The sequence below is a fragment of the Venturia canescens genome, chromosome 7 (assembly GCF_019457755.1).
Source record: "Venturia canescens isolate UGA chromosome 7, ASM1945775v1, whole genome shotgun sequence".
In the NCBI taxonomy this organism is placed as follows: domain Eukaryota; kingdom Metazoa; phylum Arthropoda; class Insecta; order Hymenoptera; family Ichneumonidae; genus Venturia; species Venturia canescens.
Window position 1 is genome coordinate 2,466,949 of NC_057427.1, and position 27,944 is coordinate 2,494,892.

The window sequence follows — 27,944 nt, forward strand, 5'->3', positions numbered from 1 at the left end:
TAGCGGATTCGAAAGGGTGAATCTCCCCACTTTGAGTACACGAGTACCGAGGAAAATCTCTGCCGGGGCTGCGGGTTCGGGTGCGCAGGGGCAAACCTGCGTGTACATGGTGGGAGGTGAAAAAAGTATTGTAATGGTGGGGGATGGCGAAGCAGAGCGGAGTGTCCGATGAGAGGCCGTACGCGGCAGAGATATGTGTCTGACGCAATTTCCACGCTGATCATATTATTTTATTTTTTTATTTTTCCGTCACATATTCTCGGTTCGCGATGTTCCTGAGGCGGCGATAAAAGAGTGATAGAAAAACCGGTGTTCCGGGATGTTCCAACGTACATCCCGAAAAATAAATAAATCAAACAAAGTGTGAATCAACAAAGGAGAAAAATAGCTAATGAAAAAGCGAAAGTATAGTAAATAAAAATTGTGAATCTCTCTCTTTCCCTCCCTCTCTCTTTGTGCGTCTCCAAGATACGAAAAATTCGGTGATGTATCGTCGTTTAATATCGTACGTTTCGTCGTGGTCGTCCCCGTTGTTGCTGAAACAGCAGTTCATCGTCGTGGTCGGTGTTTTATTGTCGACGTTGATAGGACCTCGTCGTCCTCGTACTACTTGTGAAAGTGTTAGAGAACTGATCGACCTCAGTCCTCGTCACCGCATGCTCGCCGTTATATTCGTATAATAATAATAATAACAATAATAATAATAATAATAATAATAAAATAAATACAATAACAACAAAACAAATAAATATATAAAATAATACTTTTGTTTAAAAACGTGTTGCCAGTGTGTGGTGCTGTGGGGTAAGGGATGAGGGCCAGGGGGATAATTCGGGCGACGATCTGAGGTCAGAAATGTTGAAGTTTGGTAGCAAGAACGACGTAACGGTGGTGCATCGCGCCACTATTCGACTTTTAGACGACGCCGAAATTATCCACTGTGACTTTCAGGTAGAACACCAAAAATTGTTCCCATACACGAACACATTTGACAACCATTATATATTTAAATTATCAAAACTGAACTCTCATTCGAATTTATCAAAAATCAGACCGTGTCATTCTCTCCATAAGCTCGAATTCGCTCTGTTTATCGTCTTTTTTACGTGAGCTCCGGTGAAAAGCGAGAAAAAATGCTGACATATTACTTTTTTTCTGTTCCAATGTCATGATAAAAAAAAACACGACTCAGGGCATTGAGACTTGGAAGTGTAACATCTTTTTTCTTTTTCTTTTTTTTTTTATTCCATTTTATCTTTATGGCATATAAAGTTGCGCGAGCCAGCCCGTACGGTAAGATGCGCGATTTGTTTATTATTCTTTTTTTCTAACACGTTTCCTACTAGCACGTTACTCTCGCTGGATTTTCCAGCCGGTCTGGGCCGTTGCCTCGTCTTTTCTCTCTTTCTTTCACTCCTCGCCATCCCCTGCATAGTTTTTAATCGATTTTCCAAACTGCCTCCACTCTCTGGCCGGTTCCACTTTACGCTCGATATTTCGTCACCTCTCTCTCTCTCTCTCTCTCGTCGTGTCTCTGTCACCGAGCACCTTTAAAGTTCACCCAAAATTTGCGAGGATTCAGCGGCACTCACGAGTCATCTCTCCATCGAGCGTAGCGGCTGAAAAAACGTGTAGAACGCGCGTAATGAAAAAAACGTTCAAGGCTTTCGGCGGTTTATTGAGCTGGGCATCCACGCGTATTTCTGTCGCTGATCGAGCTCGCGAATAACGAATGTAAATAAGTTTTTTTCTCGTTGAATCAGCATTTCGATGCAAACTGTATTTTCTCGAGACACTCCAATAGACACAAAAAACAACGAGGACGATCGCGAGGCTGGAAATTAACCGTGTCAATGAGTTAGTTGTGTCTCATAAGAATTATTTAAATTGTTATAAAACCCTCGTAAAGCTTAGTCCCAGGAAAGGGAAAAGAATTATGACAATTCGTTGTCGTGTCGATCGACATGTGCACGGGCAACGACAAGCAGCATTGTTACGATTTAGTTGACTTTATACTTAGCCTAGTAGAAGCGAATCAATGAAGGGCCGGCCAACTCGAGCTCATTAATTATCTATCGTTAAGCGTGACGTATATAAGGTGAGAGTTCGATTCGTTGCTCGTGTGTGTCTCCTGTGCACGCTTCGCCTTTGAGATCGCACAAGCAAGCGCACGATCGGCAGTCCGAGCGCTTCCGAAGCGAGGCGGGGGTCCGCTACCCAGCACTTCCGCTAGGTGGCTCGAACGCTCCGCATTTCTCGATAAAAACTTGTTCAACATCTCGTTTAACATTTTTTCGAGTACGAGCCACGAAGGTGGATGGTACAGTCACGATGACGTTTCGAACACGGTGCTTTGGGGCCTTAAGAAAACTCGTCGACTCATCGACATTATGAAATGATGAAGCAACAGAAATTTAATTAAATTATCATTCACGAAGAATTCTGCAACACGCTGTTGAATATCGTCGTCGCTTTTAATCCTGTTGAAATTTAAGTTCACCATTAAACAAAATGCTTCTTCTGACAAGAAATTTTTATTGTTTATTCCACTCGTCGGTTCTAACGAATTTTAGTTTAATCATGATCTCGTTTATAAAATTCTTATTGAAATGAATAAAAACAATTGAGAACCGCTGGCCCCTCTCGTCTCGTATTCTCTGCCGATGATGCAATTGACTCGTGCACACATCTCTGGAGACCCAATCGAGTTGTAATTTTTTAGCTATTGTGTTCGAGACAGCGAAGACGCGCCGTCGTATATAGGAACTGTTACGTCGTACACGGGCATTTATCCATTGATTTATCATCCACGACTGAAAAAGCTCCTGGAAATCGAAGGGGAGGAAACGAGCACATTGTAAAAATAGGCTCAAAGATTCGGTAACCGTTTGATTGCAAATACAATTTTTATCATCGACAAGTAACGAGTGAAATTATTGTTCGGATGGCAGAAGAGCCTTAAATTACGATACGATAAACCCCATTTATGGAATTATTGAATTATTTCAATTTTTATTCTCGCGGAACATTTTGTTTCGTTTATTTTAAATTATAATTCTTTCTCTTTTCGGTATCAGCATTTTCCCAATATTCATTGAGGACGAGAATACATTGAGTTGAAATTTTGTCGGGTTCGGAGCTCGTGAGTGTTAACTTTGTCGGAGAAAAGAGTTTTCAACGTGCCCGAGAACAAAATGTACCTCGAGCTTATCCCTCCATTGAGTTTTTTCCAATATCGGTCTCGTGTCTTTCCTGCAAGGTACTGATACACACACACACACACACACACACACACACACACACACACACACACACACACACACACACACACACACACACACACACACACACACACATCAGGGACGAACTTTGTCCAGGAATAATGGATATCGTCGATGCTACGGGAGGAGGAAAATAAAATTTTAAAAATATAATCAAAGAAAACGAGAGGAAGAGAGAGAGAGAGAGTTGAAGCCTTTTCATTACTTGCAGAAAGCTCGAGATTCGCAATGTTTATTTTTCACAATTTTATTATTTCCTCAATTCCTTGAAATTCTATTTAAATCGTATAAATTGAAACATGTTGAACCGTAGTTAAGAAACGAGGCTGGTCTCTCTTCGCGATGAATACATAATTTTATGAAAACTTCGTTGTTCGTCGCAATGTCGTAGAAATTCTGGTTCGTTTTGAAATTTCATTCTTCGCTACAAAAGGACTCGTAATATTATATTCCCAAATTGTGTTATTCGATAATTTTGAAAAACTTTTCCTCGCAAATTGTATCCACAGAATTAGCAAAGGAAATAAGATTACAAGGCAAACGAGGCTTCGTAGAAAAGTTAAATCGCCAATGTTTTCTTCCTTTTCAACACCGTATTGAACGTACCGAGGTAAAAACAGAAGCGTGCGGATGCATACAAAGTTTCCGTGACGCACGTGTAGAAAAGACAGGAGCTCGGCCACCGAGATTTACTAGCGAGCGAGTCTGGCGCAATTTCAGTCTGACATAAAACGTGGCTCTACTACTTGGCCTGACGAGGGCTCGCGCGAACCCGCACCCGTACACTTATAGACACATAAAACGTCAAGACTCACGGAAATTGAGAAACACGACGATGGTTTAACAAATAAGCTTCAACTGCACAAAAGTATTCGAAATTTGTTGTTAGGCTGTCCCACGTTTCCGTCGGAGTCTTATTCACTCGAGTTGGCTGAATTCGAACACGATTGTGATCCGTAAGTGGAAAAGTCGTTATCGGTCAGCCACAAAGTCTCGTGCTTCCCGAATAGTTTTCCCTCTTAACGAATGTCACGATTCCTCGACTTGACAAAACTCAACATTCGATTCTATCGAATAATTCTTATTTTCACAGAATGTATGGCAAGTTATTGATCGTTTCATTATGAAAATTTATTATTTCCTGACGCCGCTGTTGCCACGAATTTTCTCAGGTTACTCCTGTACTGCATGCTAGACAAATGAGTGTTAAATTTTCAAAACGCTTTTAGACCAAGTTCAACGTACCGATTAACATTATTGTTAGTAGATGTGTATTCAAGCATATCTTATTAACGTGAAAAAATATTAAAAATGATAGTTTTGGAAAACTATCAAGTGGTAGATGCAAATTTCCATGATGACACATTTTCACAGCTACTTTTCAAAGAATCATCTGTGTTTTTTAACCGATTTTATTGCACCAAGTCTCATTTTGTTAATCAACTGATCCTCTACGAATTCACCACGTAGATTTTCCTTTAAACTCATTCTTGAGAGAAATTATGAATGAAAAAGTTTTTTCACTTAATGAACAATTGGCTGCAACGGTGAAACGATCAAGTTAAAAAACAAGTACATGGTGGATTCATAGAGGACCGGTTGACGAACAAAATGAGACTCGTTGCAATAAAATCGAGGAAAAAGCGCAGATAATTTTTTGAAAAATAGCAGTGAAAATGTGTCAGCGTGGAAATTAGCATTTATCAGTCGATGGTTTTGCAAAACTAGCGTTTTTAATATTTTTACATCTTAATGAGATATGTTGTTATACAAATCCACTAACAATACATTTAATCGGTACGTTAAACCTGGTCTAAAAGCGTTTTGAAAATTTAGCACTCGTTTGACAAGCATGTAGTACAGGAGTTACCTTAAGTCGCTTCCAACCGAGGGAAGAAGAAGAAAAAATTTCAAAACAGAATTCGCCCACTTTTCTTTTTCGTTAACAAGGTGGGAGCGTGAGATATATGTGAGAAAATGCGGACATACAAATGTAAGTCTAATGATTGAAATGTTTTTCTCTTTATGTTACTGCGAAAAATGTTCGAAAAAATATGGCTGGCTTTTTATCGCGTACTCAGCTTTTGTCACATTGTGGAAACGTAAGATAGAAAACTTCACGCGGAGATGGGAATTAGTCGGCTGTCCCTTAACTTTTGTTTCGTTACACCGGTCCACGTGAACAATGGGTCAAGGAAAAGAAAGTGGGTGAGCACCCTCCCGTTGAGTAAACACTTATAGTTGGACACATTTTTAAGAGACCATGTCTCAATCGTGGTCGAAAGCAGATGGGAAAAGTCGCTCCAGGTCTCCTAGAAATGACGCTGAAGTTTGCAACGTTGGAGTCCAACGAAATGATATAAAAAAAACTCTCCAATAATTTCAGTAATTCGCCAATTTCGTTCCCTGCCGAATTTGCAATCCGTAGCTTTTCAACCCGCAGCGATACTTCGTAAAATGAAAAAACAGGTCAATTACAAATGTTTTTTTCGTTCACTCCGTTGGACTCGAACGTTGCATACTTCAGCGTCGTTCCTAGAAGGCACAATCATTACCCTCACGAGTGTCTTGCAAGGCTTGAAAAAAAATTTCACCCTAATGTGCCAACTTTCATTTTTTTTTACTACGTCGCAGCTTGTTGCTGGTCCTCAGCGGGAACTTCCGGGGAAAAAAGCGAGGCCCACCTCCGCTATACCGCCATTTTTTCCATCTCCCTTCCCTCTCACATTCTTCTTCTTCGCACCCCCGCTTGACGATCGCCTCTACAGACCCCGTTCCCCGCTACGGACCCTTCGCTGCAGACCCAGCGCTCCCCCCCCCCCCCCCGGAGATGCCAGAGTTAGAAGAGGCTTAGTTAGTCTCTATACTTTTCTCATGCGATTCAATGCAAATATTCATATTTGTGGATGAAACGAGCACTTTTTTCTGACTCAATTTCAAATTGAATGTGTTCGTAAGAATGCGAAAGTTTTATGAGAAAAAAATATCAGCGCAATTCATGAACGTATACGTTTTGTTGAGCTTTTGATCTCTCCTCATTATTCTCCGCCTGCATATTCTCGTGAAAGCCTTTTCTCCCCGGTGAATGAGAATTCTTGAAGCCCTTGAGATATAAAAATACGCAGCGCGTGCCGCGTGTAATAAACGTATTGAAAAATAAATATTTCGGTGCACTCTCTGCGAAGTGTTGGGCGCAGCTTGTTGAAAGTCCAAGTGAAAGCTTGAGAGCGAGAAGTGTAAAAAAGGTATTCGAAATTGAGGGGCGTACAGAGTTGGGAGCGAAAATAACTTCACGTTCTTCTCGGGCAAATGTGTTTAGAGGGAAAACTTCGAAATGTGCTGTTGCGAAACTTCGCAACGTACTTTCCAACGCTTCTCCTGTTATCTTTCACTATGAATTATTATCGACGCACTGGAATTCCACTCTTCCATGTCGCATGCATAATTTATTTGGGAATTAATCCTCCGAGGTTCCAACGAATACTGAATATTGGGTGGAAAAATATTCGCAACTGAACATTTCAAAGATTTAAGTTCCTACGTCAGAACGTTATTTTGACGAAAAAACGAAAATCCACAAAGCCCAAAAAACCATGGACGAGAACGATGATGATAATCTTAGGACACCCTGTGGATACGATTCGAGAGGGAGATAGAGAGAGAAAATAGATAATGGGGGAGTAGGACAGGAGCGAATAGCGAACAGGGCGCAGGTTCAGTGGGTTACGACAACTGCTCGTTTTGAGTGTATATGCAGCATTGGGAATAAGTATAGACGCGTTGAGTATAGGTCAGACAATGCACATTGCAGCCGAGTTATAATGTACAGACATTATTAATCGTACATAGGGAATTGGAGGGTAAATAGGAACGAAGGGAAGCGCAGTGAGTCGACAGAAATACTTAGTCGTACAAAATGACATGTACGTAAATGACATTTGTAATTCGTCGATTTTTTATTTCACGAATCGTTGATGCAGAGTGAGAAACTACGCGAATTGCAAATTAGGCAGGTAAGAGAATTGGAGAATTACTGAAATTTTTCGAGAGTTTTTTCAGATCATTCCGTTGGACTCCATCGTTGCAAACTTCAATGTCATTCGTACAATGTGATTGGTGTCAAAGTTCAGCGCGTACTTCGACCGGCAGAATGTGTCCTCCCAACGTCAATTCAGAAATATCTTCGTTTTTCTCTAATAACTCTCGAGTTGTACAGTTTTTTTTTTATTAAATGTGAATGAACGAAACGATCCAGAAATGATTTCCAGCGATTGTTTTTTTAGCTTCATTGGAAAATTCACTGTTGGGCTCGAAAAATGGTGCGAATGAATAAATTAGTCGCTACGCGGATATTATAATTTATTCGCGTAAATAGAAAAAGCGACGTAGAATAGATAATTGAGGAAATTTCCATTCACCTAATTCTGAAATTGGAAAATTGATTTGAAAAAAACGCTTCGATCGTATCTGCAACGAGAAATTTTCTATTATCTTCTCGCTTTTTAAATGTAATCACAACAAATTGAATTTCACTCGGCCAACGTTAATCGCTTGTACTGTTGTGTGCGAATCAGTGTGTAACTTATTTAGCGATCACGATTCGTGGAAGTACGCTTCGGTAACATCGTGTGTGTACCGTATGTGGCGCTGACCCGCGCACCTCTCGGCTCTATATAGATCCGGGTAATACGAGTTTCGTATCAAGTTGTATACCGCACCTGCGAACGGGTTTAATCCCGGGGCGACACGCAATTTTGCAATTTTCCTATGAAAATAACAAAACGAAGGACCGCAATAGCGTACATTTTCTTCATCATGAGGGAAATATTTTAAAAAATTATGAAATATAAAATTGAAAAGGTTGCGCAGGCACGTTATGAAATAAAAGCACGGGGAGTCACGGAAAATCGAGAAAATGTATGGGGAGTTGCAACTCGAAGTGTGTTAATGCTCCGGGCCGAATTCTGCGAGTGTCCGAGCTATGAAGATTTTACTTTGCCAATTCGAACGATACGAAAGCGTTGGGGAAAAACTGAAGAAAATTGCGTTTCGAAAAGTCATAATTTTCCTAATTTCGAAAGGTTCAAAAATAAGAAGCAAGTTATTGAGAGATTTGAAAATAAATGGCAGGAAGCCGGAGCGAAACCTTCGAGAGAAATTTTTTTTACTAACGGCGTTCTTTATAATTCACCTCGAGATTGCAGCTCTGGGAATGTGACGGAGATTTTTTTTCAAAGTGCACGTAGACGGTCAAGGTAGAGGCTGGATAATCAAACGCGCGTGTGTGTCGTGTATTATACGTGTTTATAGTGGAAATACGTTGAATAGTAGAGACGCGAGTTACGTAACATTCGTGATAATTATAGACGCTCTGAGTGGAGGACTTTATCAGGAAGCTCGCGGTCCGTGTGTGCCTTTTTTCCGTGTTATGTACATTTTTTTCCTCCGTGTGTAAGTTTTATGTGTACCAACCGAGTCGAGCGACATTTTTCATTTACTCGCTTTTTATTTTTCGCTCTTCGCCGTATCTTCCCTACAATTACGATAATTTCTATCAATTTTCATTCCTCCCAGTCTTTCATGCAGACTACCATAAGTGATAACGTGAAACGACAAATTTTTATCATTTATGTGTCGTTGAAAAATATCAGCGCAGTTGTAAAAGATGTTTAAATTTCCACAATTTTCATTTAATAAATTTTTTTATATTCTCTGGAATCGTGTCAAAACGGAATGAAATTCATTAGAAATAAAATCAATCGCATCGCTCATTTTCCTCGAAAAACAAGAGCATAGCGTTGCTCATTGAACTGTGATGGATTTTTCTCCTTAATTTTTCAGCCCCAGCACAAAGGACGCTACATTCTCGAGTATGTATGCAAACAGCTCAACATTATGGAAACGGATTACTTCGGACTTCGATACGTGGACCAGTGTAGACAGAGAGTGAGTAAAACAGTATCTCACTCCGTTTTAACGTCAAAGATAAAAACCGTTTCACAATTTTTCTGAGATTCTATTGATTTTGAGTTAATCCCGTAAGAAGAAAAAGCTGCGAGCTGAGGCGCACTTTTTCCAAAATTCGATGTAAAGAAACGCATTTTTACGAACGACAGATTAAGTAAACTCGCGACCCTCATTGCCCCGCTGCAGAAGGGGTTGTTCACCTCTTCACGATGACAAGGACGATCTAATCGCAGACACACCGAAATAGATAGCGAATGTAAATGAGCATAAATAAATGTACATGCACGTATTCACTGATTTGGGCTTCTGAAAAAAAAAAATAAATAAATAAATAAAAAACGAGGGCGATCGATGAGGAGTGACTGAGAGAAATCGAAGGTTTCCGGGTTCGAGATATCTCCATTTGAAATCCTTTCATTTTCTTTCCCTCCGCCACACGATTATCGACTCACCGCGAATGATTTTTCATTCCCCCTCGAAAATGTCAATGTCCATTGGCTCGTTTTTGAGGCAAAAATCGTTGACACAATGGAGTTTGAGAAAGAAAAAAATACTTTTGACATTTCTTTTTATTTTTGACCATCACTCTAAGAACGAGTCTTCACTCGAGTGCGGCACAGTAACCAAAAGAGTAAGACCAAGGAGGCGAGAGGGAGGGAGAAAGCGCTGGAAAGATTTGGAATGTTGCAGAGAACTTTGCTGAAAATGTGGGTGAAGAGTTGCACTCGAAATGGTGAAGTATACGTCGGGCAGTGTAACACAACTTGTTCCTCTTTGGCCGAGTGCACCCGGGTCTTGATAAGCGAGAGTCCGCGACACGCCAAGAATCCGCTCCCCTCGCGTTTAGTCGCGTGATCGAAGTGATTATTTTTCTTTTACTTTTCACGCCCAATAATCGAATTACGAATACATCGATTCCTGAGCGTATTGAGTTTCGTCCTAGCAAAGTCCCAAACGAACGAATACGATAAAAATTCCTACTAAAATTCTAACGAAATCGTAATGGATCGAATGACAAAAATATCAATTTCGTCCATCCGCCCATCGAACTCTGCGTAACCACGATTACACTCGCGCAGCGGAGTAAAAAAGTGTCGGCAGAAAGAATCTCGGTATAAAAACAAAGTTTTTTCTCCCGGCAATCGACGAACCCACGGATCCATGCTCCTATAATTGTCCAAACCCGCAGTAATAACTTCTTCGTCGATTCTTTAACGAGTCTTCAGAGTTCTGAGACGCTGAAAGCTTATCGAGAGGTCGAGATACCAGTTAAAAGTACTTTTATATATACAACGCGTCTGGATCCGAAACTCTGAGTGTTATTACGGCTCTTTTCCCCCGCGTTTTTAAACGACAGAATAAAAAAGCTTGCGAGCAAGTCTACATCGACGAGTCTAAGGTCTAACTCGTGTAACTTCCGGTATTCAACCCGCGTTGTTGATTTTTTTTGCCATTTGTTGACTCGTATGTAACTCGTTCTGTTTATCGAGCTGTAACACGTACGAATTATCCTGCGAGCATGAGACACGTTCAAGTGGTGCAGAGAAGGGAACATTTTTACGGATGTATCGGAGACTCCCGCGCGCGCGAGATTCACCGTTGCGAGTGCCGGTGTTGGCAAGAAAAATCGATAGCTGTGCAGTCAAAGAGTCTCTCGGTCTCGTTTTTTTTGTCCCACACACCATGAACTTTTCTTCTTTTCCTGAGACACAAGAGCACCGAGGGCGAATGTGCGTGTCGTTTTTTTATCGGCGTTCCTCTGCAGGCTTTCTTTCCCATGTGTCCACCGCGCTTTTTAAAATATTATTTATCTCTCTCCGTTTGTCTTGCTTAGTGAGAGCTTGCAGAGTCCGTCGTCGATCCGCCGCCGCCGGACTCCGCAATATTTTATATTATCACTGGACATCTCGTAAAAAAGGTAACAAAAAACGTTAGCGTCTTCCTTTATATGCCCCGGCGTACCAATAGGAGAAAATACAGCGGGCACGTATCGCCACTCTGGTGCTATCTATAAGCGAGCTACCGTACTTTCTTTCTCTTATTCGTTCCTCTTTCCCAACGGTCGCGCGGACCTGATACATGCCCACATGTGTTTTTCGACCTCGCTTTTTCCTGCTTCGACGTTGTATGCCACATTTTATACGAATAATTCACGTATTCCTGTGAACGAAGAAACAACGGGTTCGTGTGCGGATGTAAACAGAGGCGTTACGTCTCGTATAAACAAGTTTCGTTTCAATGTATACTTTTTTGGACGGAGAGAACGCTGCTGGATGAAAGTGTATCGGTCGGCCACGTATTGCGTGTTTCACCCTCTCGATGCCAGGATCTTCTTCTGGTTACGTAAAGCGATTTTTATGCTCTCGCCTCCTTCGTTCCTTACGACTCGAGTACTCATTCATTTACTTTTATAGATTTTTTGTCCTCGGAGCTTGCGAGTTTACGAATCATTTTTAGAGGAGACGAACATGACGCTGAAGTTTCCCCAACGTTGGAGTCCAACGAAATGATCGAAAAAAACTCTCCAATAATTCCATTAATTCTCCTATTTTGTTCCCTGCCAAATTTGCGATTCGTAGTTCTTCAAGCTGCACCAACGATTCGTGAAATAAAAAATTGGTGAATTACAAACGTTTTTTTCGTTCATTTCGTTGGACTCCAACGTTGGAAACTTCAGCGTCGTAGACGAACCGCAGGGATTGTTGTTCTATCGCTCGTTTTTGTTTTGCAGCATTGGCTGGATCTGGCGAAGACGGCAATCAAGCAGGTGAAAGGTTCGTATATACGATGATACAACGAATAAACAAATTTCATAACGATCGAGCAGGATTCGCACTTTTTTCTCCCAACATCCTTTTTCAATACTTCGATATTTATATTATCGCTTCTCCATCTATTTTTTGCCTGTGTGTCTCTTTCAGACATGGACCCGATTCTGTTTAGCTTTCGCGTGAAATTCTATCCCCCGGATCCGTTGCGACTCAAGGAGGAGATCACGAGGTATCAAATTTACCAGCAATTGAAGAGGGACTTGCTGCACGGACGTCTCTATTGCAGTCCCGGCGAAGCCGCTCTCTTAGCAGCCTGCATCGTTCACAGTAAGATTGCGATCGAATTATTGTTGCCGTTATTGCCATAATCAATCTCGTTTTATCCGAAGCGTGGAAAATTCGTTTTTTAAGGCGTTTTTTCCGCATTGGTTTGAACTTTTCTTTCGAATTTTCTAAGAGTCGACACGTAAGAGGATACGAAAATTTGGAGGAAAAGAACGAACCGAGTGTCATTATTGTTAACTGTCGTCGCTTGTTTGTTCTTTTGTTGTATCTCGAACGAAATGATCGAAGGTGAACTCGGTGAATACGATCCAGAAATTCACGAGGGTAATTACATTTCGGAGCACAAATTATTGCTCAAACAGACGGAGGCGATCGAGGCGAAAGCGATGGAGTTGCATCAAACCCAGCTTAAGGGTTTTACCGCCGAGCAGGCGGAAACGCATTTTCTCAGGTTGGCCTCTCAGCTCGACACTTACGCGGTCGATCCCCATCCCGTTAAGGTGAGATAAGCGTTTTTCATTTTTTCTCAACGAGTGAGGAAATTGAATGTTTTCTCGATTTATTTCGAAACAGTAAAATAAAAAAGCAGGTTACGGTCGCGACTATTTTCGGCTTTTTTCAAACGTTTCTCTCAGTTTCTGTTATTCCCGATGTTACTTTCGTTCCTGCAGTCTCGAGAGAGAGAGCCTGCTCGCAAATTTCGATACCGATCAATATTTTTCATTCGTCGTGGTAGTATCGAACGAGTAAAATGGCCGATCAATAATCCATAAAGCTCGAGAGTTTAGCGACCCAGTTTCGAGGCTGCTCGCACAGACCGAAAAGTTTGCCCAAACTTTACCGCTCACGAACGGTAACGGAGCGAATTTCCAACTCCCTCGTTTTATTCCCTCCCGCATACATCACTCATATTTTATTCCGGAGACTCCGCGCGAGAGCAACTCTTGCTCACGATTTAGCACGAGACTTTGGCTCGCGAGGGCGGGGGGAAGAAAAAAGGAAGCTTGAACCGAGGAAAATAAAGAAAACGGGAGAGAGCGAGCGGGGCAAAGGAAAATAAGAAATTCTCGTGGCATCGATTTTTAAACCACCCCCGCACTCTTGGCCGCTCGAAAATTCATGTCGTTACATCGAAATATCTCGAGCTCAGACCGAACCGTACATTCGCATCAAAAGTTTACTGTTTCGATTTTTCGTTCAATTCTCGTCTCTCCTCGAATCGTGCGTGTTACGAAGTTTCTTTCGCTTATGATCGCTCATCTTTATTCCTGGCCTCATAAATCCTTTTTTTCTCGCGACCCCGACTCCGTTTGTACTCCCATTTCTATCATCCGCGAAGTTGTTTTTTTTTAGGCTTTTTTCTTCGATTCGATTCAGCTCGGATTCTCCATCATTTTTCTCAACTCTCGATTCCTCATTTCTGTTATTTTCATCACATTTTTCAACGAAATCGATGGAACGAAAATTTCTCAACGATTTCGTTAAACGAGAAGGTAGAACGAAATAAAAGTAGCTCCCAACGAGCGAACGAATTCTCCGGCCAAAAGAGGAAAAAATACCGCGGGAACGCCTCTCGACGCTTTCTCGATCTAATGTCAGGGTTGCGTGACTCTTTCGCGTGGGCCATCGAGTCGTTGAATTAACTCCTGCACGTACATAGATATAGAGAGTCTTGCATTGCGTCGAGTTTCGTAAATACGATTGGCAGCGCCACCGCGAGTGAGCCTGGTGAGCTATTTCCGTTCGTGACGTTAATGCCACGGTCTTACTTCCGGGCCTGTGCGTTTCATCGCGTTCGTAAGTCCCGTTCGGACAACGAGTTCTTCAACAACGATCGAATCGTATCCCACTCGTAAATTAACATGTGTGAGGCTTACGAAAAAAGCTTTCTCATTGTTTGGTATTGGCTTTGGCGAGACCAAAAATAATGCTCGTTGTCTTCTCATCACTGCGTCAATATCATTTTCATTTATTTCCACGAAAAAAGCGTTGAAACTCATTTTTTTGAGAAGCAACGAAACGGCCAGAAAAATCGTCTCCGCCGATTCAATCACCTCGCTCAACCGTTCATTATCGTTGAACTCGTCGCTTGATGGGAGATTTCCGAGGTGTGGTTAAAAAAAAACATTGTTTCAGGACCACAAAGGCACTCAACTTTACCTCGGTATTAATCACTGCGGGATCCTGACTTTTCAAGGCTCCCGACAGACGAATCATTTCCGCTGGTCGGAGGTGCAGAAAATCAATTATGAAGGCAAAATGTTTATAGTTCATTTGACGATAAATGAGGTGAGTTTCGATTTATTATTTCTCTCGTATTATTTATTGAGTAATATTGTCGCATGGGTAATGGAGACAAACATTTTCGTGATGACGCACTTCAGTGTCGGCTCATACGATTTTCATTAATTGTAGGCACGTCGAATGAGTATCGAATGTTGAGAAATCGATGTCGATTATGACTTAACATAAACTCGTTCACTCAAGCGTCAACTCATTACCAAACAGCTTCGAAATCATCGTAATTAGCACTTAATTTGATTGCAAATTACCGGATGCCGAATAATCATCCAACAAATGAGCGAACGTCCAGTATTAATAGCTACGAAATAAAAATTGAAAAATTGAAAAAAATGATGAAATTTTGACAAAATTTCATCATTATGAGTTGAGTATTTATGGAGCAATTTTTCTTCGCGTGACGATGCACTAAACAAAACATTAATATAGTTCAATATGTGTATGTGTGTATGTACATAAAGCTACAAAGTATATAAAGACTCGAGCCAAAGATCGATAATATCTGGCCTCGAAAATTCACCTAGACAACGGCATGTACATAACCTTGCTGACCGCGACTCTAGTCACCACACTTACAAGATTACGAATTCCCAAGCTTATGCTAACGTTGCCCTTACGACTGGTGACACTCGTGCCGAAAGCAGTTGCAGTCTGAAAGTCGAGCAGTTTCGTATTCCTCTTGTTATATTCATTTTTCTTCATTTTTACAATTGTTTGGTAAGGTGGTGCATCACGTTCGTACGTAAATGGAGAAATAAAACTTCGATTTCGTAAAGCGCAATTTGACGTTCCAATAAAAATAATGAAAAATATATTTACGAATTGCAAGTATTATTTTTAAATGAATAAAATTGCAAAATAATTCGAAAATTGACAAGAGAAAAATCAACGAGTAAAGATGAATTTTTCAAAAATCTTTGTGCTTACCTAATTCTGCTTTTAATCGTATATTTTTTTTTTTTATTTGTGCTGCACAACAAATTTGCCCAGGACTTGAGAACGAAGGTGGGTTATAATGTCGCAAACCCTCGAAATTGCTAGCCATTTTAAGTTTATTAACAAAGCCAGTCCAATCGTTAGAGCACTCGAGTTCATAATTACTGTTATCGTCGTTATTATTGTACTAAATATATATTAGAACAGAAATCGCATACTTTTGAGTCTAATGGCACTGAGATAAATGGCAAAGTTTGTTGTTGCAAAATGAATTGAATATAAAAAGGGTGTTGAGGTGTGCTCGAGACGCGATTTTTTCTGGCGACAGAAAATTCCTTGACTCGAGTAACCTTGACCGTAATCGATAACATTTGTTTCTCTCGGTGCGCAGCAATTAGTACGTAGTGATTAAACGAAGGAAGTTTATGAGAATAAAATCGCAGTGTGTAGTGAAAAAAGTCCTTTTGTTTTGTTGTTTCTTTCTTTCTCTCTTTTTTTTTTTTTTCTCGAGGCAGTATTTAGAGATATTTTAGTTTGTACGACGGAATTTTCAGAAAAAACACACCGTCGGTTTTAAGTGTCCAACTGGATCGAACTGTCGGCACGTATGGAGATGCGCCATCGAGCAGATGCTGTTCTTCACGTGAGTACAGAGATAGAAATGTAGCAATCTAATGGTGCTCAGTTTAGATTCGAAATTAGATAGAAATTAGGTGACGAGGGAAGTAGAATAAGGAGGGAGAACGAGTTCGAGATCGAGGGAATTTCTGAATGGTGTTTCTCATTCTCCGACGACGGTTGTTCAACTTACTGATCAAACTGTCACGTCCTCGAATCGAAATGCTTTGCCATCAGCAATGAAAAATGGTACTCAATCCGTACGAATTTGCATAAACCTTTCAGAGAAAATGAAACAAGGATGGTGTTATGAGGATTGGAAAATGTCGTCGTTCTTTTTCTCCTCGACGTGCTCGATAAATATAACTCGTTACGAAACTCACAGAAGCTCGAATTCGTGCCGAGGCCTCTAAAGAGATTCGATTTATCGGTCGAGTCTATTCCCTCGAGTAAAAACTCGCAGGACGTAAGACACAGGCACGCATGAAAGTACGAAAGGGGAATGGAGAGAAGAAGTGCTATAACAAATGCGATGAAGGAAAGGGCGCGATTCGAGGGTTGTATCGGAGCTCCTAAAATAGCCCCTCCAATCTCGAGCTTTCGCATATTTCAGCGCTCAATGTTTCATCGGACCAGCTGGCTCGTGACTCGTTCTCGCTCCCCCTCGTTGTTATTTATGCCTTTATTAATGATGGGCTCGCTGTGATCTCGAATAACGATGTAGCAAGCTTTTTATTTTTTAACAATTTTATTAACAATTTCGTTGGACGATATTTGAAACGTGGAGAGGAATTCAAAGAGACGATAAACGTGCAAAAATATCCGATTTGAATGGAAAAGAAATGACAGGGGAGGCGAAAGAAGCCGAACTGATATGATGATGAAGTTGTAGAAATAGATAAAAGAAAATCCTTGCATTCGTCACGTTTGTAGGAATTTCCAATACTACGAAACAACGACGTTGACGTATCGGTTCAAACTCAATACCAGCATTCATCTCGGTGCACTTTATCCAGAAGTGAGGAAATTTACCTGTTGAGAAAATGAAAAGAGTCAAATCCCCATGGAGTGGGAACGCGAAAAAATAGAAATGAAAAAAGGTGGGGGAAAAAAAACAGGCAGGAAAATGCTCGAGGGAGGAAAAAATAGAGAACGAGAGGGAGCGAGTATGAAACACAAGCAGAATTGTCAAGCCGGATAAGGGCGAATGCATAGAAGGATGTGCACGCGTTTGGCTGTCATCCAAACAATAAAGTCGCCGGGGTTGCACTCGAGCCTCGGAAGTCGGTCTGCGCAATATGAAAGAAACGTATACGTATATATAATTTTCTATTTATTTTGATATAAATGTGAATAAACGAAACTCGTACACTCTTTTTTTACCCCTCATCCATCCTGAATGGAAGTGGGGCGGGGGAAGAGTCCAAGTGCGAAAGAGAGAAAGTGGTGTCACGCGAAGAGCGTCGAGCCATATCGGAAGGGGGGACAAAAAAAATGGAGCACATTAATCATATTTTATCCTTTTTAGGCCAAGAATAACGAAACGTGGAGAATGAGAAAAACTTTTGTCCTGTGATATAGTAAATGGAACGAAATCTCCCATTCGAAAATGAGTTCAATTGCTCCATTTTAAATGACGTAACGAGAATTCCCATTCGCGTTTTTATCTGGAAAAGATCCAACGAATGATTGAGCGATGACTGTATATTTGAAAAGTTTTCCTTCGTTCGTATTCCGCGATGAAGAAAATTATGAGGATGAAAATAATTTGAAATTTTGTGCATTTTCAAAGTACGACGACGATCGATAATGTCGAAAATGGATAAAGAAAGTTCAAGCGAGTTATTATCACAAAGATTTTTAGGATTTAATCCTTTTGATGTTTTTTTCTTGGAACAGATTACCGAGAGCCTCGGACGCACCAGTCGTGAGCGGAGGATCGATATTTTCGTGGGGCACTAAGTTCAAGTACACAGGACGCACCGAAAGGGAGGTACTCGAGGAATCGGCGCCGCTGAGAACGTCGGACGAGCCAGCGATACAACGCTGTCAGACGACCGGACTTAGAAGAAAGGCCAGCAGTGTTCCGGCAACTCCGAGTACACCGAGTCAAGATCTCGTCGAAATTCGTGAGTCAGCAACGAATGAAAATTCAATTTATCGCTCAATTACTCCAAAAATGATATTCGAGTTGATTCCCCTTCGCCGACTGATGTGAAAAGTCACGAAAAATGTTCCAACGCTACTTGGATTTGAGAAAACTTTGGAAAGAAAGGAAAATTTAGTTGGTTTTTTGGGAAATAAAGATTTCGCTGAAGAGACGGATGAAACGAGTTAATTTTTGTGACTGTTACAGGATATTCGAGTTTACCGAGGAGTTGTCACAGCTCGGGTCTCGACGGTGCTGGAATGTCTGACGGCAGCGGTTCCGTACCACTGAGTTCGCCCTATTGTCCCGACAACACTTTACCCCTACTCGAGACTGTCGCCGAGGATCAAGAGATTCATGCCAAAAGAAAGAATGGTTGGTACAATTTCATCTCAATTTTTTAATCCTCTATTTCCACCTCTCTCTCTCTCTCTTTGTTTCAAGGTCGAATGTAAAAGAGAAAAACATTCATTGCATCAAACACACTCATGAAATATCAAATTAATTGCCACGAAAGTTGTAGACGAGAGCGAAAAACGGATTGAAAATATGGCGTACGGACGAAAACAAAAACATTGTGCTGCTTTCGCTCACGACTGATCGATGCTTGTACGACAAGACCGTGAAAAAAATTGACATTTGTCATACATGGAGGATTTTTTTACTCACTTTTCTCACGCCTCGATCAAACGATGTACAGAGTGTCTCAAAAGCTAACGTCAATTGTGCAAGTGCTCACCAACCGCTTCACGGTGATAAAAAACACCCAAACGTGTCTTCACTCCGATCGTCATCGTTCGCGAGGTACATCATGCGAGCATTTTCGAGACGCCCTGCTTTTATCAAACAAAAAACAAGATTCTAGGATTCTTTCATATTTTTCAATAATAAATAGCCCGAGAATGGAAAAAAAGAGTTTCATTTTGTCAATATCGTAAGGAATATTCGAGTACCGATCGCCCTAATTCATGAAGCAATTTACAACAGAATTGAACGAAAGAAAACCGGAAAATAAAAGTACTTTCAGCCACGGTACGTGAAATAATGTCCGAGGTGGATCGTCATAAGTAGCTGCAACATAATCGTTAGTTTTTGGGACACCCCGTATACATTGTACATATATGCAGTGTGTATGTGTGAGGAGCATAAGCAAACGTAAGGCAAACTGGTTGGAATCCGTCCAAGTGGTTGACACACAAACTGAATAATACTGGAATGAAATTCGCTCCGTTTATTCGACTGCACATTTTTTTCAGACACAATATATAAACATACATTGAATAGCGTTGATGACACGAGCAACGAATAAAAAGTTGTACACATACTGTTACACGGTTATTTCCATATTCAAAGAATTGTCATTTTCCAGGACATTGATTCGCAAATTTCATACCTTTCGGAAGCAGAAGGGAGTGGGATTTAAAATTTCCTTTCCCTCTCAATATTAACTTATCGTCGAAGATAAAAGGTCCAAAATTCTGGGTTTCAATGCGATGTCACTTAATTTCTCAAGACAAAAAAAACTAGTTTATTGAACATTGAATAATTCGTACGAAAAGACTGTAACAAACGCTTGACAAATATCACTCCATGGCCAGTTCATTTATTCATGTAACGAAGCAACAGTGTGTGTGTGTGTGCGTGCTCGTGAATTTTCTAGGGTTAATAATAACAACAAGATACGTGATAAAAAGTGTAAAAAAACATCGTCGGGTTTTCTCTCTCACCCTTTGTAAAATATTTGAAAAATTCTCTCGTCACTATTGAGAAAGACGAAAAAAAAAACAGAAGAATAACGAAAAACACTCTTGTCTCGATGTATCGATCGTAATGCTTCTCGAGAACTTGTCGTTTGATTTAAAAAATGGAAAATATAAATCTCGCGTGAAATGTGATGCTCGTAGCAAATGCATGTGAAGTAGAGAAGATTAGAAAGCCTCTAAAAATAGCCGAAGCTTCGTTAATTACTTTTAATTTCGATGACGAATATCATTTATATTTGAATTAATTTACAATATTTTATCGTTCGTTGCCTCGGTGCTGGTGTGGCTAGTCGTTGTTGTTTTTTTCGTTTCGGAACCTTCCTTCATTTGGTTTTTGCCATACGTTTTGTTTCTTTTTTCTGTTCCTTATAGCGGTAGAAGATATTGATGATGAGCATGCGATTGGGAGGAGGAGGAGGCGGAGGAGAGAGGATAAAGATGTGATGATGTCGATTGAGGCGGGCAAGTGCGATGATAACGCGAGGGTTATAAGCGATATGAGATTAAGAAGGTCGAAAGGAAGCGGAGGAGGGATAACGTGCAATAAAAAGATAGTGATAGAGCAATCGGAATTGAGGGGCACGAGGGAGAGCATCGACTGTTTGGTGCGTCGTAGGATAAACGAATTGGAGAAAAGTCCGAGGATCGTGAGATCAACGGCCCTGATAATAAAGACGTCGAGGGCGCCGATGAAGAAAACCAATGAGAACAAACGAGCGCAACAACAGGTGGTGGGAGAAACGAATTTGAGAGGAGCTCAAAGTGGCAAAAGCTTAACGAGGGACGAGCGGGTCCCGCTCGTTTTGGAAAGCCCAACTCCGACCGGCTCAACGACGACCACCACGAGAACGCTAACGACCACGATGAGCAACGGCAATAGCAGAAAAATCATAGACCACGAAGACCAGGTAAGGTCGTATGACACTACCGATTATCGTCGCGCTACGAGCAACGGCCTCCTCCTTAATGACGACAAAACAATGCGAATAACGAGAGACTCTTATTCCAATGTGAACGGTCACGCGTGTCACGACGCACCTCCGAACGACTTCGAACCTAACGATTCGCGAAAAATAACGTTTGACCTTAGGAACGGTACGATCGAACGTACCAAGGGTCGTCAACCGGATAACGACGATACCTCGACGCCAGGTAAGATCAATATCCGATGAAAATCCTTCGTTCCTATTTCTATCTTTTTCAACCCCATTCACTGTCGTTGATTATCATTTTTATTTAAAAATTCAACGTTTCTATTCGTTTTTTTATTATTATTTTGCGGTTGTGACCTTGCGGAGGAGGCGAAACCTCCTGTGGGAACAAAATCGTTGCAAATTTGCCCTCGTCGTCGACTCCAATTCTCTTTGAAAATATTATTTTGTACATACGTTTTTCTTTTCATACGTTTCAACGATTCGCGACGAACGGAGGCTGAGATTGTTCCATGTCCGACGCCACATTTGCACTTGACGCATATTTGTTACGGTGCACAGTTCCCAACGAGCCCAATTCTCAACGAGATTTCTCAAGCCTGTGCAGATTCTTCCCCTCTTTTTTTTTATTTCGAATTTTCATTCCTCATTATCCAGACGAATCGTGTGCGTGTATGCATTGATGGAAATGTTTGTAGAGATTATTTGCATGTGGCATTCGTTCCCGATGCACTCGCACAAATCACTTTGAATGATTGTCGAAACGGAGAAAGAAAAACAGACACGAAGCAAACTAAAAGTCGAGATTGTCACGACCCCGCAAATTTATGTGTCTTTGTCGTGTAGGGGTTTCGTCCACGAGGCAAGAGCACCACGAATACAGGATCGTAATAAATATCAGTATCGATATCGAGCGATTCTCCAGTCGAGAAAACACTTTTTTAAGGGATGAGAGAGCGAAAACTCGCTCGACGTGCGCGCACAAGAATTCATTAACAGGAATGACGATTCTTTTTTTTCAATCGACGATAAATCCAAAATAGTCTGTAAATTCGATATTTCGTTTTATCCGGGCTTTCAAAAAGCTTTATGAACAGGGGGAGGGGGAGGGAAAATGGTAAACGTTGGAAACGTAGGTGAAAGAAAATTGTTTGGATATCTTACAGTTGGCCGTGGTGACGGAGACTCGACGAACGATTATTTCTTCAGGGATTCGTTCGATCACTCGTCCTCGGAGAGTCAGTTGATCGACGGTGCGGGTAAGCCACACAATCGTACGTCAACGTCAGTGCCAAAGATGCAAAAGTTACAAAATGCAAAGTTGTGTCTGCAAGCGACATCGACAACGACAACGGCAACAGCGACAACAACGATCGCTACGTCGCGTCGTGACCATCGTACGAAACAGCAGCAAAACATACAAATCGTTAGGCTATTCATACCCGCATTTTTGCTCACCGTTCTCGTATTGTTTGTCCTTATCGTCGTTGTTTTCGAGACGGACGCGACCATGTTCAATAGCCTTCGTAAAACACCGGAAATGATTGCCTTGAGAAATCAGTACTACGCTCCGATCAAGGAATTTCTCAGGACCAAGCTCGGCCTATTTTAATTTCATTTTTCCAAACTGTTTCATTATTTTTCCCTTATTATTGCAATCATCGCATATTCTTTCCAGCCAAACGAATTTAGCCTCCCTGAGAACTTTTCTTTCAACAAAAAATTAGCCGAACGACTAAAACCTTTTTTTTTTCTTCTTCAATTTAAAAAACAAAACTAATCGGGCGCGATACGAGAAAGTTTCCATAATTCTAGACCGCGAATGAACGTTTTTTTTTATTTTTTTATTTTTTTTTCAAGCTTCACAATTACAGTGCCAAGCCCTCGGGAAATAATAATGATGAATAATAGAAGTTATAATAATAATAATAACAATAATGATAATTGTACTGGTAATATTAATATGAATAGTAATGTGAATGCGAACTGTTGAAAACGCGATGATGTCTCAGCGATCCGATTCTATCGTGTCCGTCGCTTAGGAGTGTCGCTATAATTGAGAAACACAAAATTACAGAATAAATATTTGTCGAGACGAAATCGAAAGAATAGATGGAAAAAAAAAAAACTTTGTGCATCAGCAAAATATAAGGGACCTTTGAAATAGATTTTTTTTAACAATTCAATAACGGCCTATTGGATTTTGGCGAAGCAAACAAAATTGGATGTGTGAAAATGGAATTTTCGGATTGGAATTATCCCAGGAGGCATAACTAATGATTTGGGACTTTGTCGAGAAAAATGATTTCGGAATTCTGATTGTGACGAAGGCGACAAAAAATAACGACGTTTCTTTGTTAATTGAATAATTAATATGCCTGGATCGCCAAAAATCGCCAAAAAAAGGAGAGAAAAAAAAAGGTAACGAGCCACGCATTTTCGAACGAAATCCAAGTTAATCGGAGCAGAAACTCGAACGAGATATTGAGTAAACCATAAGATCAAAGAATAACATAAAAGGACGCGGTTTAACGTTAAAATAAGGGTTGTTAGGTAATGTTTAAGAAGGAAGAAATCAACGAAAAGCAATTTTTTCATTTAGGTCGAAGGTATGTAAATGTAGAGATTAGACTTTTGTGGCTGGTGAGGACTTGGATTAAATCATTGTTCGACTTTTCGTTGCAAAAATGTTGAAAATGTGAAAAATAATTGATTGAAATGGGAATGGAGGCTTCGTTGCTTCTGAATTTTCAATAATCATACAACTTTCTCACAAATCCTTTGATAAGAATCGTCTATAAAGCATATTGCTATCTAGTCATCTTATTGATATTCTTTTAATTGTAAAATTCTTTTTTTAATCTCATAAAACAAAATGAATAATTAGTATTTTCCAAATTTTATTTTCCATCGATGTGTGATACGTTCTGTTTGATGGATAATGGCATTATTCGATCGTGGTAGTAACTCATTGAAACGTGATGACGAAGCGATTTATTCTCGTCTCCTTAAAAATAATTCTCTTGATCCTGTACTCATTTCTTTCCCTAAAAGTGCCTACGCTCACGTTCAGAATCTCTCAAACATTGCAGTCTTTTTCTAATGCTTTTTCATAACGATTGCTAAAAAAAAAAATCATTTTACATGACTTCTTGAAAAAAATCACTAATAAAAAATTAGCAAAATAGAAAACGATAAATAACGTCTGACTCGAAGTCTACGAGTCTTTTTCTATGGAACTAATCATCGCGTCACCTTTCGTTTCTCCAGTTAAAACGAGCCAGCATTGTATAGAGAAGAAAATAATAAATAAATAAACAGATGTCAATTGCAATATAATGTAAACTTAGCTTTTTAAGAAAGATCGACGTAACATAGCAAATACGGCTACAGCGTGAACCAGAATGTGGTTGAAAGATAAAAATTTAGCGGTATAGGAGCAGACGAAAAGTGAGGAATATTTCAAAATTCATCTTACTCTTCGTATCGAAAATTTTTTCACGGTTCATTTCGGCACCAGTAACACATTCCAGAGCTTGATTATTTCAAATACAGAAAATAAATGATACTTCTGCTAATAAATCACTCACAGAATGTTTAATTCCATTCATTTCAAAAGATTGCAAAAAATAAACTGATAGAAGAAGAGAAAAGTCATCTTATTGTAAAATTTTCGAAATTCATTATGAAAGTATAATTATTATTGTTGCTGCATCACTGAGAGCGAGAAGGAAAGCCCTGCATCGATGATATAGAATGACATGGATAACGGTTCAGCAAAAAGACCGAATTTCATTATTATTATTGTTAATATTATTACTGACATTGGTATCATTGTAATCATTATTATTCGCTTGAGAGCATAGATCGTAATTTTTAAAGGAAAAAAATGGTGATAGACCGCGAAAAATGAGAGTTCGTTACAATATTGAAAATGCCACAGACAATTGTTAAAAAAATCCACGCCAAGAACAATCATTATTATCTTCGCGTTTCGTCTCGTACTTTGAGTACAATTGCTATGAATATTAGTGTTGGAGAGATGATGGAATTTTCGAGGATTTACTAATTTTTGTGGTTTTTGAAAAACTCATTAGAATTTCGTCTCTGTCTCAAATTTATAAGCGCTTCAGGACATTTAAGTTTGCTTATATTTTTTTTTTTGCATTGCGAAACAAATGTAAAAAAATAACGATTTTATTTGGAGTTAATGATTGTTACGGTTATTTGTTATGAATTATGATTATAAAGATAGATCGAACAGATTGAAAAACCATTCGATGAATGTAAATTATTTTGTTTGTTTATGAAGATAATTATATACTTTTAACGACGAGAAACGATGAATAAAAAAAAAAAGGGAAATTAATCCTCGCGTGCTGTGCTTTTTGTATAACGATTTGCATAGAAAAAGAAAAGAAACGAGGAAAAAAGGAAAAAAATAGCGAGAGAGAAAAAATTAAATCTTTAGTCAACTATGACCACCGAAAATAGTCCGGGGGTGGCGAGTGCAATTTTTGTACATCACTTGTGTGTGCGATAAAAGCGATAAACAAACCTTTTCAATCGATCAGAAAGACGAGAAAATATTGCGATCGAGATTATTGAATTTTTTCTCTTGCTATTCAGAGAAGATTCAAAGTAAAAAAGAAAACACAAAAATGTTAAGAATAGAGAAAAACCTAACGGTGTTCCGCGACGAATTGTAATCAAAAGTGTAACAAATCTTTGTATCGCTCCCAGATTTTTGTAAGCTTGACCTTGTAGCACAACGACCTAGTCGTTGTTCATCATCGTGTGAACAAAAGCAAAGTGGAAATCGGATCTTCGGATGATTTTCAAGTTTGAGGATGATTTTTAAGTCTCCTTATTTGAATTTGAACATTTTTAAATTCACCTCAAACTCGAATTCACTTGGTGTAACCTCGTACCAACAAAATTTAAGGATTTCAACGGTTCGTCACTCGTGAACTTTGTAAACTCATCATTATAATTATTGAATGGGAAATTTGATTCAAGAGAGCCTTTCGAAAAAACTCATTTTACATTTTTTTCAAACGAAAACTCAATTTCCGTTGTTCCAATACCGAAATATTATTTTCTGTACCGAAAGGTTTTTCAATTTTTCGTGTCCAAAAAATCATGAGACAAAATACAAAATTGGCTCTCTTGGAAAAAAAAAAAAAAAAAACATATCGAGAATTTTCTCAATTATTTTCTCAAAGTGTTAAATTGTTCTTTAATTTTGTGCTAAAAATCCTTAATCGACGAGTTTTGTTTTAAGAAAGAGAGTCGGTTGGTATTAAAAGAGGAGAGAACCGGATGAAAGTTCATAAATTCGGAAAACAAACGAAGTTAAATTGTATATTAGTAGTTTTTAAGAAAGAAAGAAGAAAAAATAAATAAATGGGAGAAGCGCGTTAAACACTTGACGAAGAAGAAAAAGAAAAAGTGAAAAAAAAAAACAACCAGAGTTACCTACGTATCCTGAAATATACGTAAAAGAAACAAATATTGTTGCCCTGCATGTTATTATTAAAATATGTTCGCTTTGATTTAGGCCGATGCCCGCTTAAGAGAAATAAATATCTACGAATGACGAGCCTCGATGAAAATCCCGAGGAAAAATTGAACGATAAGAAAAACAAACGGAATACGGGATCGTCGCCATTTTGGAAAGTGTTTGCCTTGTTAAAAAAAAAAAAAGAAAATAAAGATCATCGCTGCACGATCGAAAAATAAATTTGCACTTTTCCAAAAAGAGCCTGTGTGTCGTTGCCTTAATTCATTGTTCGTTGAATCCGCGACTTTTACCAACCATTTTGACCTGCGTTCGACCCTCTCGCTTTTTCAAGTTGGTCGATATTTCTTCTACCGAATTTATCGACTTTTTCGACATTTTTTAAACGTCTTTTTTATCCATCAATTAATAAATATGATAATAATAGAGCAAAAAATCATTGAACAAATGCCAAACTACGATCAACGATTTAGTCCAATGTACGAAACGTGGTTAAAAGTCTCACATATACACATACGCAAATAATCCCTTCTGTAAATCGATAAAACCAAAATGAATATGAGCGCTAGTTTATTCGCAAACAACGAGAGAGCCACGCGATAATAAATGAGCGAGCAAGAGTACCTTAATAAAAAAACTATATTTCTTATAGCTACGACCTTCTTCATTCTCCTGTTTTGGAGAATCCGAAAAAGGTCGAAAGAGAGAAACGTATCTTCTCTGAATAACCTGCAAGAGATCCGAACGCGTTTTCGCGTCGAAACGTTCTCGGGATCGATATTCGTTTTTCCATGAGTTTAAACGCCATCTTCACTTTTCGAAGACAAAAGTAAGAAACGGAAAATATAAAACAAAGAACAATTCTTCGCACTTCGTATCATGTACTTTGTATATTACGTTGTATTAGACTCGAGAAAATTTTCAACTGAAGCGTCGAAATGTAAATCAGGGAGCACGGAAAAAACTCTACAGAAATATATTTGCTGATAGACATTGTAGATAAACAACGCGCGAGACCAAAGAAACGTGTATTATAATGGAAAAAAGAAAAAAAAAACAAAACAAAACAGTCGACAAAATAACGAAGCAGAATTAAACGAAAACCAAATGTGTGTATGCTTTACGTACGAGTATGTGAATAAACAAAGAGAACACCGTGTTTTTCATTATCGCATATTTCTTCTCTTATTGCCCGTTGGCCTTACAATCATATATAACGATATCATAACATAAAAAAAACTGAAACTCTTACTCGAATAATGCATATACCTTTTTCATATTACTGTGGAATGTGCGATAGTCACGTTTCTCTCGGCGTGTCGTACATTTGTGTCGGTGAATTGCACGTTTTCGAGACAAAAATATAATATTTTTGTCGCTTTCAGAAAAATAACAAAAGTACACTTGTCAAAATTTTCCC

General features: G+C 39.5%; 1 protein-coding gene and 1 long non-coding RNA gene across 6 annotated transcripts; one reads left to right on the forward strand and one right to left on the reverse strand.

The window, feature by feature from the left end:
- The first annotated feature begins 147 nt into the window (after positions 1-147).
- Frmd5 (FERM domain containing) lies at positions 148-26,766 on the forward strand. 5 transcript variants are annotated; one of them, XM_043424486.1, is made up of 12 exons: positions 148-951; positions 9,123-9,227; positions 11,980-12,022; positions 12,170-12,346; positions 12,593-12,804; positions 14,441-14,593; positions 15,596-15,610; positions 16,096-16,184; positions 18,059-18,288; positions 18,516-18,683; positions 20,444-21,223; positions 22,170-26,766. In XM_043424486.1, the coding sequence occupies exons 1-12, from the start codon at positions 856-858 to the stop codon at positions 22,613-22,615; spliced, it is 2,514 nt and encodes an 837-aa protein (XP_043280421.1). In that variant the 5' UTR covers positions 148-855; the 3' UTR covers positions 22,616-26,766. The 5 variants fall into 5 exon arrangements, with proteins under 5 accessions (XP_043280421.1, XP_043280422.1, XP_043280425.1 ...); XM_043424488.1 differs by lacking the exon at positions 148-951 and adding an exon at positions 3,940-4,237; XM_043424489.1 differs by lacking the exon at positions 148-951 and adding an exon at positions 8,709-8,732.
- LOC122413859 (uncharacterized) lies at positions 22,829-27,373 on the reverse strand. Its single transcript, XR_006261640.1, has 2 exons — positions 27,254-27,373; positions 22,829-23,053 (listed from the first exon to the last, which is right to left on the reverse strand). It is a non-coding gene; the product is annotated as an uncharacterized lncRNA (long non-coding RNA).
- Positions 27,374-27,944: the final 571 nt, after the last annotated feature.